This window comes from Convolutriloba macropyga, chromosome 7 (genome assembly GCF_964194025.1).
Source record: "Convolutriloba macropyga chromosome 7, txConMacr16.3, whole genome shotgun sequence".
Lineage (NCBI taxonomy): Eukaryota > Metazoa > Xenacoelomorpha > Acoela > Convolutidae > Convolutriloba > Convolutriloba macropyga.
The window spans coordinates 2,225,720-2,239,384 of record NC_134474.1 but is presented as its reverse complement, the minus strand read 5'-3'; the positions used below and the strand labels follow the sequence as shown (position 1 = coordinate 2,239,384).

Genomic DNA, 13,665 nt, shown 5'->3' with positions numbered 1-13,665 from the left:
ATTATTATTATTATTATTATTATTATTATTATTATTATTATTATTACTATTATTATTATTACTATTATTATTATTATTATTATTATTATTATTATTATTATTATTATTATTATTATTATTATTATTATTATTATTATTATTATTATTATTATTATTATTCTTATTATTATTATTATTATTATTATTATTATTATTATTATTATTATTATTATTATTATTATTATTATTATTATTATTATTAATATTATTATTATTATTATTATTATTATTATTATTATTATTATTATTATTATTATTATTATTATTATTATTATTATTATTATTATTATTGTTATTATTATTATTATTATTATTATTATTATTATTATTATTATTATTATTATTATTATTATTATTATTATTATTACTATTATTATTATATTTTAATAATAATTATTATTATTATTATTATTATTATTATTATTATTATTATTATTATTATTATTATTATTATTATTATTATTATTATTTTTATTATTATTATTATTACTATTATTATTATTATTATTATTATTATTATTATTATTATTATTATTATTATTATTATTATTATTATTATTATTATTATTATTATTATTATTATTATTATTATTATTATTATTATTATTATTATTATTATTATTATTATTATTAATATTATATCTCTACTAGTGAGTGGCTGAAGAGAGTTCGGTAAAAAAAAACACTATTCCAGAGTCAGCCTTCCGTTCCTGTGACTCTATTGGACAGTAAAGTGATCTCAAATTTCTGATGAAATCATTGGCGAGGTTTTGCTTTGCGTACTCGTCTCATTTCTATCCTATTTAGGGGCATAATTGCAAATACCTAGAGCTGATGTCTCGTTAACAGTGATGAAATGATTTCCTGGGGGCGCAAGGACTTTCGATAGTATATTCCAGTTTTCTTGTTCTTGTTCTTGTAGGGCATTGCGAGCATTACTGCCCATTGCCCGCCATATGAACGTCTCTCACGATGGCTCTCCACTGACACCGATTCTGTGCGGTCTCCTTGGCGATATCGAACCAGCAAGACACCCATTTCTTGTGAGTCATTTTGAGGGGTTTCAGGGAGGGTTGGAGCTCTTTCTTCACTAAGCGCCTCCATGTATCCTTCGTTCCTCCGGGGGGTCGCGTCCAATTGTCAGCTTTCTCAAATTCGAGACTAGCGTTCGGTATCATGTCCGGATCCATGCGTAAAGTGTGTCCCAACCATGTCAGCCTTCGCTTTTGTATGGTGGTGCTGATGTCTTCCGCTGCTACACCGAGTTTGGTGAGGCTTCTTCGGTTGAAGGAATCAAGGCGGTGAGTGTCAGAGATCTTTACGGGCCAGGATTCACATCCGTACAGCAGTACGCTTTGGACACAGGCTTTGTAGACTTTAGCTTTGATTCTCGGTGAAATTGATCTTTGTTTCCAAAGCTTGTCGAGCTGTTTAAGGCGGCCTGTCGCCTTGCCAAGACGGGTTCGGACTTCGTGGGATACATCACCATCAAGTTGAAGGTTGCTGCCCAGATAAGTGAAAGAATCGACTTTTTCAATCGGTTTTCCGTTACAGGTCATTTGATCCTCGGGGCAAGCTGAGCAGAACTTTGGTTTTGGAGGTGTTTATTTCAAGCCCACCTTTTGCAGCAGCCTTTGTAACTAGATCAAGAAGTGTCTGCGCATCGGCTATGTTGTCGTCTAGTAGGCATATATCATCGGCGAAGTCAAGGTCAGTTATTATCATATCGTCGAGAGCGATGCCGAGGAGCTGCTTTTCGGTGGCTTCATGCATTGCCCATTCGATAACAAGGTTAAATAAGAAAGGCGCAAGTATCGAGCCTTTTCTAACTCCAGAGACGATCGCGAAAGGTTTCGATAGTGAATTGTAGACTCTTACTGTGCTGAAGGTTTCTGTGTACATTGCTCGAAGTACCTTAATGAGCTTGGGCGGGAGTCCGTGACTTTCGAGGATGCGCCAGATGGTCTCACGATTGACGCTGTCGAAGGCAGCTTTGAAGTCAATGAAGACTAATACAGTCTTCCGGTCGAACTCGTATCTTTGCTCAACTATTTGCCTGATTGCAAAGATTTGGTCGCGGCAACCGCGCTTCGCCTTGAAGCCCGCTTGATTCTTGCGGGCGACTGATTTGTTTCATATGGGTACTTGGCTAGATACATCCGAAGGCGCGCCAGACCCTGGGATGCCAGAGCTCCGTTGGCCCCACACTGCTGGCGACAGTGCAGGTTCACCCCTGCACCACGATGAGGAGGAGATGGATTTGCAGGAGAGAGATGGTCACGTACAGAAGATTTGATGTTCACGTACAGATGTTTGTAATTTGAGGGAGCTGTAGACCTTTAGCTACATGGCTGAGTAGTAGTCCAAAAATGAATTGACTGAGATGCATTCCTCTTTGATTTTGAAGCGATTAATTTTTCATAACAGTGCTGAAAGTAGTAATAGGGTGAGCAAGTCTCCCCGGGGGGGTGTAGACCCCATGTATTAAGATAGGGTATAGGAGTAATTTTTGAGAGAGGGTCTACACTAATGTATTAAGATAGGGTATAGGCGGCGTACATGTTTTAAGATTAGTAATAGCGGCCGCCACGTATTAAGATTAGTAATAGCGGCCGCAACGTATTAAGATTAGTAATAGCGGCCGCCACGTATTAAGATTAGGAATATCCTCCGCAATGTATTAAGATTGGGGATAAATCTAGGGGTGTTCCAGGGGGTGAGTAGTAAGGTGGGAGCAGATCAGGGTGATTTTCCGGAGCCACTTGTCACGTGATTTTAGAGGTCATTTAGGGATTAGCAGGGAATTATACATGCAGCGCGCAGGGAATTGCACAGTCAGCGCGTTCGTACAGGCGGGGAATTGTACATGCAGCGCGCAGGGAATTGTACAGTCAGCGCGTACGTACAGGCGGGGAATTGTACAGGCAGCGCGCATTAACGGATAATTTCCCTCGCAGTAAACTTCAACATTTTTTGGTTTAACCACAGCAATGTATTAAGATTAGGTATAGCCGCCGCGATGTATTAAGATTAGGTATAGCCGCCGCAATGTATTAAGATTAGGTATAGCCGCCGCAATGTATTAAGATTAGGTATAGCCGCCGCAATGTATTAAGATTAGGTATAGCCGCCGCAATGTATTAAGATTAGGTATAGCCGCCGCAATGTATTAAGATTAGGTATAGCCGCCGCAATGTATTAAGATTAGGTATAGCCGCCGCAATGTATTAAGATTAGGTATAGCCGCCGCAATGTATTAAGATTAGGTATAGCCGCCGCAATAAATTAAGATTAGGTATAGCCGCCGCAATGTATTAAGATTAGGTATAGCCGACCCTAAATAGCAAGATGGCGCAGCGGAAGCGTGCTGGGCTCATAACCCAGAGGTCGGTAGATCGAAACTACCTCTTGCTGATCTGGCATTGTCACAGTACTAGTGGACTTTTACGCGCTCATAACATGGAAAAAAGTTAAATAAAAGAAAAAAAAATTGAATTAATAAGTACAAAATAACAGACACAGTACAAATTAAGCACATGCAAATACAAATTTAATCAAACGTTTACATGATGATAGTACAAAAGAAAAGAGTATTAAAGTACATTTAGCCGAGTAGTTAATAAAGTCGACAAAAAAGATTTGAGTAACTAACGAAGAATTAAGGAATTTAGAAAAAAATTACTGTCGACTTTATTACACTTCGACTTATTTTACATTAAATTTATCTAATTCACATATAATTACTTATAAAGTTTAAAACATGAACGTCATGAACCTTGTTCAGTTTTGTTTGAAAAAATTTAAATAGTTGAAATGCTGCAAATATTGTGTAAAATCCACACAAATTATCAGTTTTCTGAACTGGTTGTTGTATCATTTTCTGATACTTTTTATTCAAAAATTTGTATTTTGTGATTGGACGAGCCAAAGAATCAGCATAGTAATAAGTTCGATTGAGTCGAGCAATCATTATCCAATGCTCTCCAGCTTCACTGCTCGGAGAAGTGTTGATGATAGCAAAACTGAATGTGGGTAGCCTTGGAACACAATCTGCTGCAAACGATCCAATATAGCGGTATTTGAGTTCTGGGATTCGTTGAATAATCTGTATCAGGGAAGTGTTATCCGAGACAAACAATTTTTCTCTGCTTTATTTCGCAAGTACCATTAACACACGGATTTCAAACTGTACAGTCAAGCTGAAAAGACTCATTCTCTTCATAAAAGCAACAATCATTGGACTTTTTTTCTTGCTCTAATAAAAGGTTGCTTGACTTTTTAATTTTGTCAACAGAATTGTTATGGGATTTGGGGTAGAATAAAATAATTATAAAAAGAAGTACCAGGAAAATTAGGAGAGGAACGTAAACAAAAATGTTCGAATTAGTTCGCCCCCAGTTAACGTCCATTTTAAGAAATTATTTGGTGAAGAGAATGGCAACTGGGTGACGATAATATATAACCCAAAAATGTTCCAATGCAGAAAGCAATGATGTAAAACCCATAAAAAACTGAAAAAAATATGAAAAAATTTTCGTTAACGCAAAAATCTTCAGACATTTTTAGCAACCGTTCCGAACTGATCAATTTTAACAGTGGACATCCTTTCTCCTAGAACAATTAATTCTGTCACGCTTCTTTACTGCCCATTGCCCGCCATATGAACGTCTCTCACGATGGCTCTCCACTGACACCGATTCTGTGCGGTCTCCTTGGCGATATCGAACCAGCAAGACACCCATTTCTTGTGAGTCATTTTGAGGGGTTTCAGGGAGGGTTGGAGCTCTTTCTTCACTAAGCGCCTCCATGTATCCTTCGTTCCTCCGGGGGGTCGCGTCCAATTGTCAGCTTTCTCAAATTCGAGACTAGCGTTCGGTATCATGTCCGGATCCATGCGTAAAGTGTGTCCCAACCATGTCAGCCTTCGCTTTTGTATGGTGGTGCTGATGTCTTCCGCTGCTACACCGAGTTTGGTGAGGCTTCTTCGGTTGAAGGAATCAAGGCGGTGAGTGTCAGAGATCTTTACGGGCCAGGGTTCACATCCGTACAGCAGTACGCTTTGGACACAGGCTTTGTAGACTTTAGCTTTGATTCTCGGTGAAATTGATCTTTGTTTCCAAAGCTTGTCGAGCTGTTTAAGGCGGCCTGTCGCCTTGCCAAGACGGGTTCGGACTTCGTGGGATACATCACCATCAAGTTGAAGGTTGCTGCCCAGATAAGTGAAAGAATCGACTTTTTCAATCGGTTTTCCGTTACAGGTCATTTGATCCTCGGGGCAAGCTGAGCAGAACTTTGGTTTTGGAGGTGTTTATTTCAAGCCCACCTTTTGCAGCAGCCTTTGTAACTAGATCAAGAAGTGTCTGCGCATCGGCTATGTTGTCGTCTAGTAGGCATATATCATCGGCGAAGTCAAGGTCAGTTATTATCATATCGTCGAGAGCGATGCCGAGGAGCTGCTTTTCGGTGGCTTCATGCATTGCCCATTCGATAACAAGGTTAAATAAGAAAGGCGCAAGTATCGAGCCTTTTCTAACTCCAGAGACGATCGCGAAAGGTTTCGATAGTGAATTGTAGACTCTTACTGTGCTGAAGGTTTCTGTGTACATTGCTCGAAGTACCTTAATGAGCTTGGGCGGGAGTCCGTGACTTTCGAGGATGCGCCAGATGGTCTCACGATTGACGCTGTCGAAGGCAGCTTTGAAGTCAATGAAGACTAATACAGTCTTCCGGTCGAACTCGTATCTTTGCTCAACTATTTGCCTGATTGCAAAGATTTGGTCGCGGCAACCGCGCTTCGCCTTGAAGCCCGCTTGATTCTTGCGGGCGACTGATTTGTTTCATATGGGTACTTGGCTAGATACATCCGAAGGCGCGCCAGACCCTGGGATGCCAGAGCTCCGTTGGCCCCACACTGCTGGCGACAGTGCAGGTTCACCCCTGCACCACGATGAGGAGGAGATGGATTTGCAGGAGAGAGATGGTCACGTACAGAAGTTTTGATGTTCACGTACAGATGTTTGTAATTTGAGGGAGCTGTAGACCTTTAGCTACATGGCTGAGTAGTAGTCCAAAAATGAATTGACTGAGATGCATTCCTCTTTGATTTTGAAGCGATTAATTTTTCATAACAGTGCTGAAAGTAGTAATAGGGTGAGCAAGTCTCCCCGGGGGGGTGTAGACCCCATGTATTAAGATAGGGTATAGGAGTAATTTTTGAGAGAGGGTCTACACTAATGTATTAAGATAGGGTATAGGCGGCGTACATGTTTTAAGATTAGTAATAGCGGCCGCCACGTATTAAGATTAGTAATAGCGGCCGCAACGTATTAAGATTAGTAATAGCGGCCGCCACGTATTAAGATTAGGAATATCCTCCGCAATGTATTAAGATTGGGGATAAATCTAGGGGTGTTCCAGGGGGTGAGTAGTAAGGTGGGAGCAGATCAGGGTGATTTTCCGGAGCCACTTGTCACGTGATTTTAGAGGTCATTTAGGGATTAGCAGGGAATTATACATGCAGCGCGCAGGGAATTGCACAGTCAGCGCGTTCGTACAGGCGGGGAATTGTACATGCAGCGCGCAGGGAATTGTACAGTCAGCGCGTACGTACAGGCGGGGAATTGTACAGGCAGCGCGCATTAACGGATAATTTCCCTCGCAGTAAACTTCAACATTTTTTGGTTTAACCACAGCAATGTATTAAGATTAGGTATAGCCGCCGCGATGTATTAAGATTAGGTATAGCCGCCGCAATGTATTAAGATTAGGTATAGCCGCCGCAATGTATTAAGATTAGGTATAGCCGCCGCAATGTATTAAGATTAGGTATAGCCGCCGCAATGTATTAAGATTAGGTATAGCCGCCGCAATGTATTAAGATTAGGTATAGCCGCCGCAATGTATTAAGATTAGGTATAGCCGCCGCAATGTATTAAGATTAGGTATAGCCGCCGCAATGTATTAAGATTAGGTATAGCCGCCGCAATAAATTAAGATTAGGTATAGCCGCCGCAATGTATTAAGATTAGGTATAGCCGACCCTAAATAGCAAGATGGCGCAGCGGAAGCGTGCTGGGCTCATAACCCAGAGGTCGGTAGATCGAAACTACCTCTTGCTGATCTGGCATTGTCACAGTACTAGTGGACTTTTACGCGCTCATAACATGGAAAAAAGTTAAATAAAAGAAAAAAAAATTGAATTAATAAGTACAAAATAACAGACACAGTACAAATTAAGCACATGCAAATACAAATTTAATCAAACGTTTACATGATGATAGTACAAAAGAAAAGAGTATTAAAGTACATTTAGCCGAGTAGTTAATAAAGTCGACAACAAAGATTTGAGTAACTAACGAAGAATTAAGGAATTTAGAAAAAAATTACTGTCGACTTTATTACACTTCGACTTATTTTACATTAAATTTATCTAATTCACATATAATTACTTATAAAGTTTAAAACATGAACGTCATGAACCTTGTTCAGTTTTGTTTGAAAAAATTTAAATAGTTGAAATGCTGCAAATATTGTGTAAAATCCACACAAATTATCAGTTTTCTGAACTGGTTGTTGTATCATTTTCTGATACTTTTTATTCAAAAATTTGTATTTTGTGATTGGACGAGCCAAAGAATCAGCATAGTAATAAGTTCGATTGAGTCGAGCAATCATTATCCAATGCTCTCCAGCTTCACTGCTCGGAGAAGTGTTGATGATAGCAAAACTGAATGTGGGTAGCCTTGGAACACAATCTGCTGCAAACGATCCAATATAGCGGTATTTGAGTTCTGGGATTCGTTCAATAATCTGTATCAGGGAAGTGTTATCCGAGACAAACAATTTTTCTCTGCTTTATTTCGCAAGTACCATTAACACACGGATTTCAAACTGTACAGTCAAGCTGAAAAGACTCATTCTCTTCATAAAAGCAACAATCATTGGACTTTTTTTCTTGCTCTAATAAAAGGTTGCTTGACTTTTTAATTTTGTCAACAGAATTGTTATGGGATTTGGGGTAGAATAAAATAATTATAAAAAGAAGTACCAGGAAAATTAGGAGAGGAACGTAAACAAAAATGTTCGAATTAGTTCGCCCCCAGTTAACGTCCATTTTAAGAAATTATTTGGTGAAGAGAATGGCAACTGGGTGACGATAATATATAACCCAAAAATGTTCCAATGCAGAAAGCAATGATGTAAAACCCATAAAAAACTGAAAAAAAAATGAAAAAATTTTCGTTAACGCAAAAATCTTCAGACATTTTTAGCAACCGTTCCGAACTGATCAATTTTAACAGTGGACATCCTTTCTCCTAGAACAATTAATTCTGTCACGCTTCTTTACTGCCCATTGCCCGCCATATGAACGTCTCTCACGATGGCTCTCCACTGACACCGATTCTGTGCGGTCTCCTTGGCGATATCGAACCAGCAAGACACCCATTTCTTGTGAGTCATTTTGAGGGGTTTCAGGGAGGGTTGGAGCTCTTTCTTCACTAAGCGCCTCCATGTATCCTTCGTTCCTCCGGGGGGTCGCGTCCAATTGTCAGCTTTCTCAAATTCGAGACTAGCGTTCGGTATCATGTCTGGATCCTTGCGTAAAGTGTGTCCCAACCATGTCAGCCTTCGCTTTTGTATGGTGGTGCTGATGTCTTCCGCTGCTACACCGAGTTTGGTGAGGCTTCTTCGGTTGAAGGAATCAAGGCGGTGAGTGTCAGAGATCTTTACGGGCCAGGATTCACATCCGTACAGCAGTACGCTTTGGACACAGGCTTTGTAGACTTTAGCTTTGATTTTCGGTGAAATTGATCTTTGTTTCCAAAGCTTGTCGAGCTGTTTAAGGCGGCCTGTCGCCTTGCCAAGACGGGTTCGGACTTCGTGGGATACATCACCATCAAGTTGAAGGTTGCTGCCCAGATAAGTGAAAGAATCGACTTTTTCAATCGGTTTTCCGTTACAGGTCATTTGATCCTCGGGGCAAGCTGAGCAGAACTTTGGTTTTGGAGGTGTTTATTTCAAGCCCACCTTTTGCAGCAGCCTTTGTAACTAGATCAAGAAGTGTCTGCGCATCGGCTATGTTGTCGTCTAGTAGGCATATATCATCGGCGAAGTCAAGGTCAGTTATTATCATATCGTCGAGAGCGATGCCGAGGAGCTGCTTTTCGGTGGCTTCATGCATTGCCCATTCGATAACAAGGTTAAATAAGAAAGGCGCAAGTATCGAGCCTTTTCTAACTCCAGAGACGATCGCGAAAGGTTTCGATAGTGAATTGTAGACTCTTACTGTGCTGAAGGTTTCTGTGTACATTGCTCGAAGTACCTTAATGAGCTTGGGCGGGAGTCCGTGACTTTCGAGGATGCGCCAGATGGTCTCACGATTGACGCTGTCGAAGGCAGCTTTGAAGTCAATGAAGACTAATACAGTCTTCCGGTCGAACTCGTATCTTTGCTCAACTATTTGCCTGATTGCAAAGATTTGGTCGCGGCAACCGCGCTTCGCCTTGAAGCCCGCTTGATTCTTGCGGGCGACTGATTTGTTTCATATGGGTACTTGGCTAGATACATCCGAAGGCGCGCCAGACCCTGGGATGCCAGAGCTCCGTTGGCCCCACACTGCTGGCGACAGTGCAGGTTCACCCCTGCACCACGATGAGGAGGAGATGGATTTGCAGGAGAGAGATGGTCACGTACAGAAGTTTTGATGTTCACGTACAGATGTTTGTAATTTGAGGGAGCTGTAGACCTTTAGCTACATGGCTGAGTAGTAGTCCAAAAATGAATTGACTGAGATGCATTCCTCTTTGATTTTGAAGCGATTAATTTTTCATAACAGTGCTGAAAGTAGTAATAGGGTGAGCAAGTCTCCCCGGGGGGGTGTAGACCCCATGTATTAAGATAGGGTATAGGAGTAATTTTTGAGAGAGGGTCTACACTAATGTATTAAGATAGGGTATAGGGGGCGTACATGTTTTAAGATTAGTAATAGCGGCCGCCACGTATTAAGATTAGTAATAGCGGCCGCAACGTATTAAGATTAGTAATAGCGGCCGCCACGTATTAAGATTAGGAATATCCTCCGCAATGTATTAAGATTGGGGATAAATCTAGGGGTGTTCCAGGGGGTGAGTAGTAAGGTGGGAGCAGATCAGAGTGATTTCCGGAGCCACTTGTCACGTGATTTTAGAGGTCATTTAGGGATTAGCAGGGAATTATACATGCAGCGCGCAGGGAATTGTACAGTCAGCGCGTACGTACAGGCGGGGAATTGTACAGGCAGCGCGCATTAACGGATTATTTCCCTCGCAGTAAACTTCAACATTTTTTGGTTTAACCACAGCAATGTATTAAGATTAGGTATAGCCGCCGCGATGTATTAAGATTAGGTATAGCCGCCGCAATGTATTAAGATTAGGTATAGCCGCCGCAATGTATTAAGATTAGGTATAGCCGCCGCAATGTATTAAGATTAGGTATAGCCGCCGCAATGTATTAAGATTAGGTATTGCCGCCGCAATGTATTAAGATTAGGTATAGCCGCCGCAATGTATTAAGATTAGGTATAGCCGCCGCAATGTATTAAGATTAGGTATAGCCGCCGCAATGTATTAAGATTAGGTATAGCCGACCCTAAATAGCAAGATGGCGCAGCGGAAGCGTGCTGGGCTCATAACCCAGAGGTCGGTAGATCGAAACTACCTCTTGCTGATCTGGCATTGTCACAGTACTAGTGGACTTTTACGCGCTCATAACATGGAAAAAAGTTAAATAAAAGAAAAAAAATGATTAATAAGTACAAAATAACAGACACAGTACAAATTAAGCACATGCAAATACAAATTTAATCAAACGTTTACATGATGATAGTACAAAAGAAAAGAGTATTAAAGTACATTTAGCCGAGTAGTTAATAAAGTCGACAACAAAAATTTGAGTAACTAACGAAGAATTAAGGAATTTAGAAAAAAATTACTGTCGACTTTACTACACTTCGACTTATTTTACATTAAATTTATCTAATTCACATATAATTACTTATAAAGTTTAAAACATGAACGTCATGAACCTTGTTCAGTTTTGTTTGAAAAAATTTAAATAGTTGAAATGCTGCAAATATTGTGTAAAATCCACACAAATTATCAGTTTTCTGAACTGGTTGTCGTATCATTTTCTGATACTTTTTATTCAAAAATTTGTATTTTGTGATTGGACGAGCCAAAGGATCAGCATAGTAATAAGTTCGATTGAGTCGAGCAATCATTATCCAATGCTCTCCAGCTTCACTGCTCGGAGAAGTGTTGATGATAGCAAAACTGAATGTGGGTAGCCTTGGAACACAATCTGCTGGAAACGATCCAATATAGCGGTATTTGAGTTCTGGGATTCGTTCAATAATCTGTATCAGGGAAGTGTTATCCGTGACAAACAATTTTTCTCTGCTTTATTTCGCAAGTACCATTAACACACGGATTTCTAACTGTACAGTCAAGCTGAAAAGACTCATTCTCTTCATAAAAGCAACAATCATTGGACTTTTTTTCTTGCTCTAATAAAAGGTTGCTTGACTTTTTAATTTTGTCAACAGAATTGTTATGGGATTTGGGGTAGAATAAAATAATTATAAAAAGAAGTACCAGGAAAATTAGGAGAGGAACGTAAACAAAAATGTTCGAATTAGTTCGCCCCCAGTTAACGTCCATTTTAAGAAATTATTTGGTGAAGAGAATGGCAACTGGGTGACGATAATATATAACCCAAAAATGTTCCAATGCAGAAAGCAATGATGTAAAACCCATAAAAAACTGAAAAAAATATGAAAAAATTTTCGTTAACGCAAAAATCTTCAGACATTTTTAGCAACCGTTCCGAACTGATCAACTTTAACAGTGGACATCCTTTCTCCTAGAACAATTAATTCTGTCACGCTTCTTAGCGGGCGGTCGAAAAACATTTCTAATCGGATACTTTCACCGCTGAGCTCAGGATAATGAATACTTTCTCCAGCATCTTGAAGTGAAGTGAGATCAAATACAAGCACGTAATGGTTCTGAAATAGATTATGTGGTAACGCGGGAATCTCTTCGTTAAAATTCATTGCTTTCATTGTTGTTACATATGCCCTACAGTCATTGGTTGTATCAACTGATACTATAGCTCTACCTCCTCGAACAATTCTTAGTTCTCGTAAACCAAATTTCTGATAATGGAAAGGATTTTCTTGAAAATGTCCTGTGAATGCTGAATTTGTGTTCATCGCAATAGCTACTCTTCTGATTGGAGCATTGTTAAAAACATTTTCCTGAATAAACTGGTTCTGTCCTGAAGGAATAATAAATGTGCGTGCAATTGTTTCCATAAAGTTGTAACAAGCAGGTTGATGAGTTAATTGATATTTGATAGTCTGGTGATACACTTCGTTAACAACAACACGTCTTGTAAACAGGGAACAGTCAAGAACTTTAAGGGAGACGTGAGGATTGTAGGAGATCATGTAAAAATTGGGTCTTGCACGAATCAATTTAAGTCTAACTTTTGTATTTGGAAGCAGTAACTTTTCACATTGGAACAAATCAATTGCTAATTTACCGTGATAAGTAGTTCCATTTTTCAGCAAAAGTTCTTCCTCTCGATATATAAAAGGGCTTTTCTCAAAATCGCTGGGTTCTTTTTCAAATTCATATCCATGACAAGCCAAAATACCTTCATTATTTCTTGTGGAAGCGTTAAATTCATTAGAAATTATAGCTTTGTGTCCATAGAGACCATTTGAGTTGTAAACCTGTTGATTGTTCAGATACAACTCACAGTTGGAAAAGAGCGAGTGCAATAAATTGTTGACGTGAGTTAGATAATGCAAATCATCATCTGTGAAAGACATTCCCATATCTGCTTTTCCATGCTCGTCTTTTTTCATAAAGTCATCAAACAATCTTCCCTTTTGTAATCCAACTTTGATTTGAAGGTGGATATCTCTCATATCAAGATATATGCTTCTATCTGTTTCAAACTCGAACTCAATGCTGCTTTCATCCAATGAAGTACTGGGATAAACTTCTTGAACGTGAGAAGATTCAATTGGTTCCAAAACAGGAATTTTGTCAAAAATCTCCAAGCAAGAGTTCGTAAAGTGACCATAACGAAAGTTGCTATCGTTTGTTGATCTAGTATTCATTTTAGCTTAGAAAAAATATCTTTTCTAGTTCGACGACGTCGACTGGTTTTTGGGGTAATTCTTCGAATTATGCGCCGTTTCCTAATTTTTCCACCACCTAGCTGTTTACGTAATGTTTTCTTTCCAACATCTGCAGCCACAGATTTGAATTTTTTCTTTCCAGTTAGAACATTTCCAATTTCTGGTGCAGCTATATCAAGCAAATCAGCACCAACTCTTTTTGCTGCTGGGACAACATATCTCCTCAAGAATGGAATAGCTGTCCTCCCAATTGTTTGTGCTAACGCTCCGAATCCTCTTCCCCTCTGTCTTGAATAACCACGAAAATACGGTAAATCACTATCAGCAACCATTTTCTACAACTTTAAATCTAAAAATGATTGTCAGAAGTTTTTCTAAACATTAGTACCGCTCTTGTCACACCAACAGAGTTGAAAGGAACTTTTTCACCATAA

The 13,665-nt window shown here is 39.3% G+C and overlaps 3 protein-coding genes across 3 annotated transcripts; all 3 read right to left on the bottom strand.

Moving 5' to 3' along the window:
• Positions 1-974: 974 nt before the first annotated feature.
• Positions 975-1,812, bottom strand: LOC142342409 (uncharacterized). The gene is made up of 2 exons (XM_075393726.1): positions 1,659-1,812; positions 975-1,615 (listed from the first exon to the last, which is right to left on the bottom strand). Exons 1-2 carry the CDS (start codon positions 1,810-1,812, stop codon positions 975-977), a joined length of 795 nt encoding a protein of 264 aa, XP_075249841.1.
• A 2,866-nt stretch (positions 1,813-4,678) lies between these two features.
• On the bottom strand, positions 4,679-5,516 carry LOC142342408 (uncharacterized). Its single transcript, XM_075393725.1, has 2 exons — positions 5,363-5,516; positions 4,679-5,319 (listed from the first exon to the last, which is right to left on the bottom strand). The coding sequence occupies exons 1-2, from the start codon at positions 5,514-5,516 to the stop codon at positions 4,679-4,681; spliced, it is 795 nt and encodes a 264-aa protein (XP_075249840.1).
• A 2,866-nt stretch (positions 5,517-8,382) lies between these two features.
• On the bottom strand, positions 8,383-9,220 carry LOC142342404 (uncharacterized). The gene is made up of 2 exons (XM_075393720.1): positions 9,067-9,220; positions 8,383-9,023 (listed from the first exon to the last, which is right to left on the bottom strand). Exons 1-2 carry the CDS (start codon positions 9,218-9,220, stop codon positions 8,383-8,385), a joined length of 795 nt encoding a protein of 264 aa, XP_075249835.1.
• Between the last annotated feature and the right edge of the window lie 4,445 nt (positions 9,221-13,665).

Coding starts and splice junctions, on each gene's coding strand:
- LOC142342409 (XM_075393726.1), bottom strand. CDS start 1,812: ATGCATGAAGCCACCGAAAAGCAGCTCCTCGGCATCGCTCTCGACGAT. Junction 1,616..1,658: donor TACAAAGGCTGCTGCAAAAG/GTGGGCTTGAAA, acceptor AGTTCTGCTCAG/CTTGCCCCGAGGATCAAATG.
- LOC142342408 (XM_075393725.1), bottom strand. CDS start 5,516: ATGCATGAAGCCACCGAAAAGCAGCTCCTCGGCATCGCTCTCGACGAT. Junction 5,320..5,362: donor TACAAAGGCTGCTGCAAAAG/GTGGGCTTGAAA, acceptor AGTTCTGCTCAG/CTTGCCCCGAGGATCAAATG.
- LOC142342404 (XM_075393720.1), bottom strand. CDS start 9,220: ATGCATGAAGCCACCGAAAAGCAGCTCCTCGGCATCGCTCTCGACGAT. Junction 9,024..9,066: donor TACAAAGGCTGCTGCAAAAG/GTGGGCTTGAAA, acceptor AGTTCTGCTCAG/CTTGCCCCGAGGATCAAATG.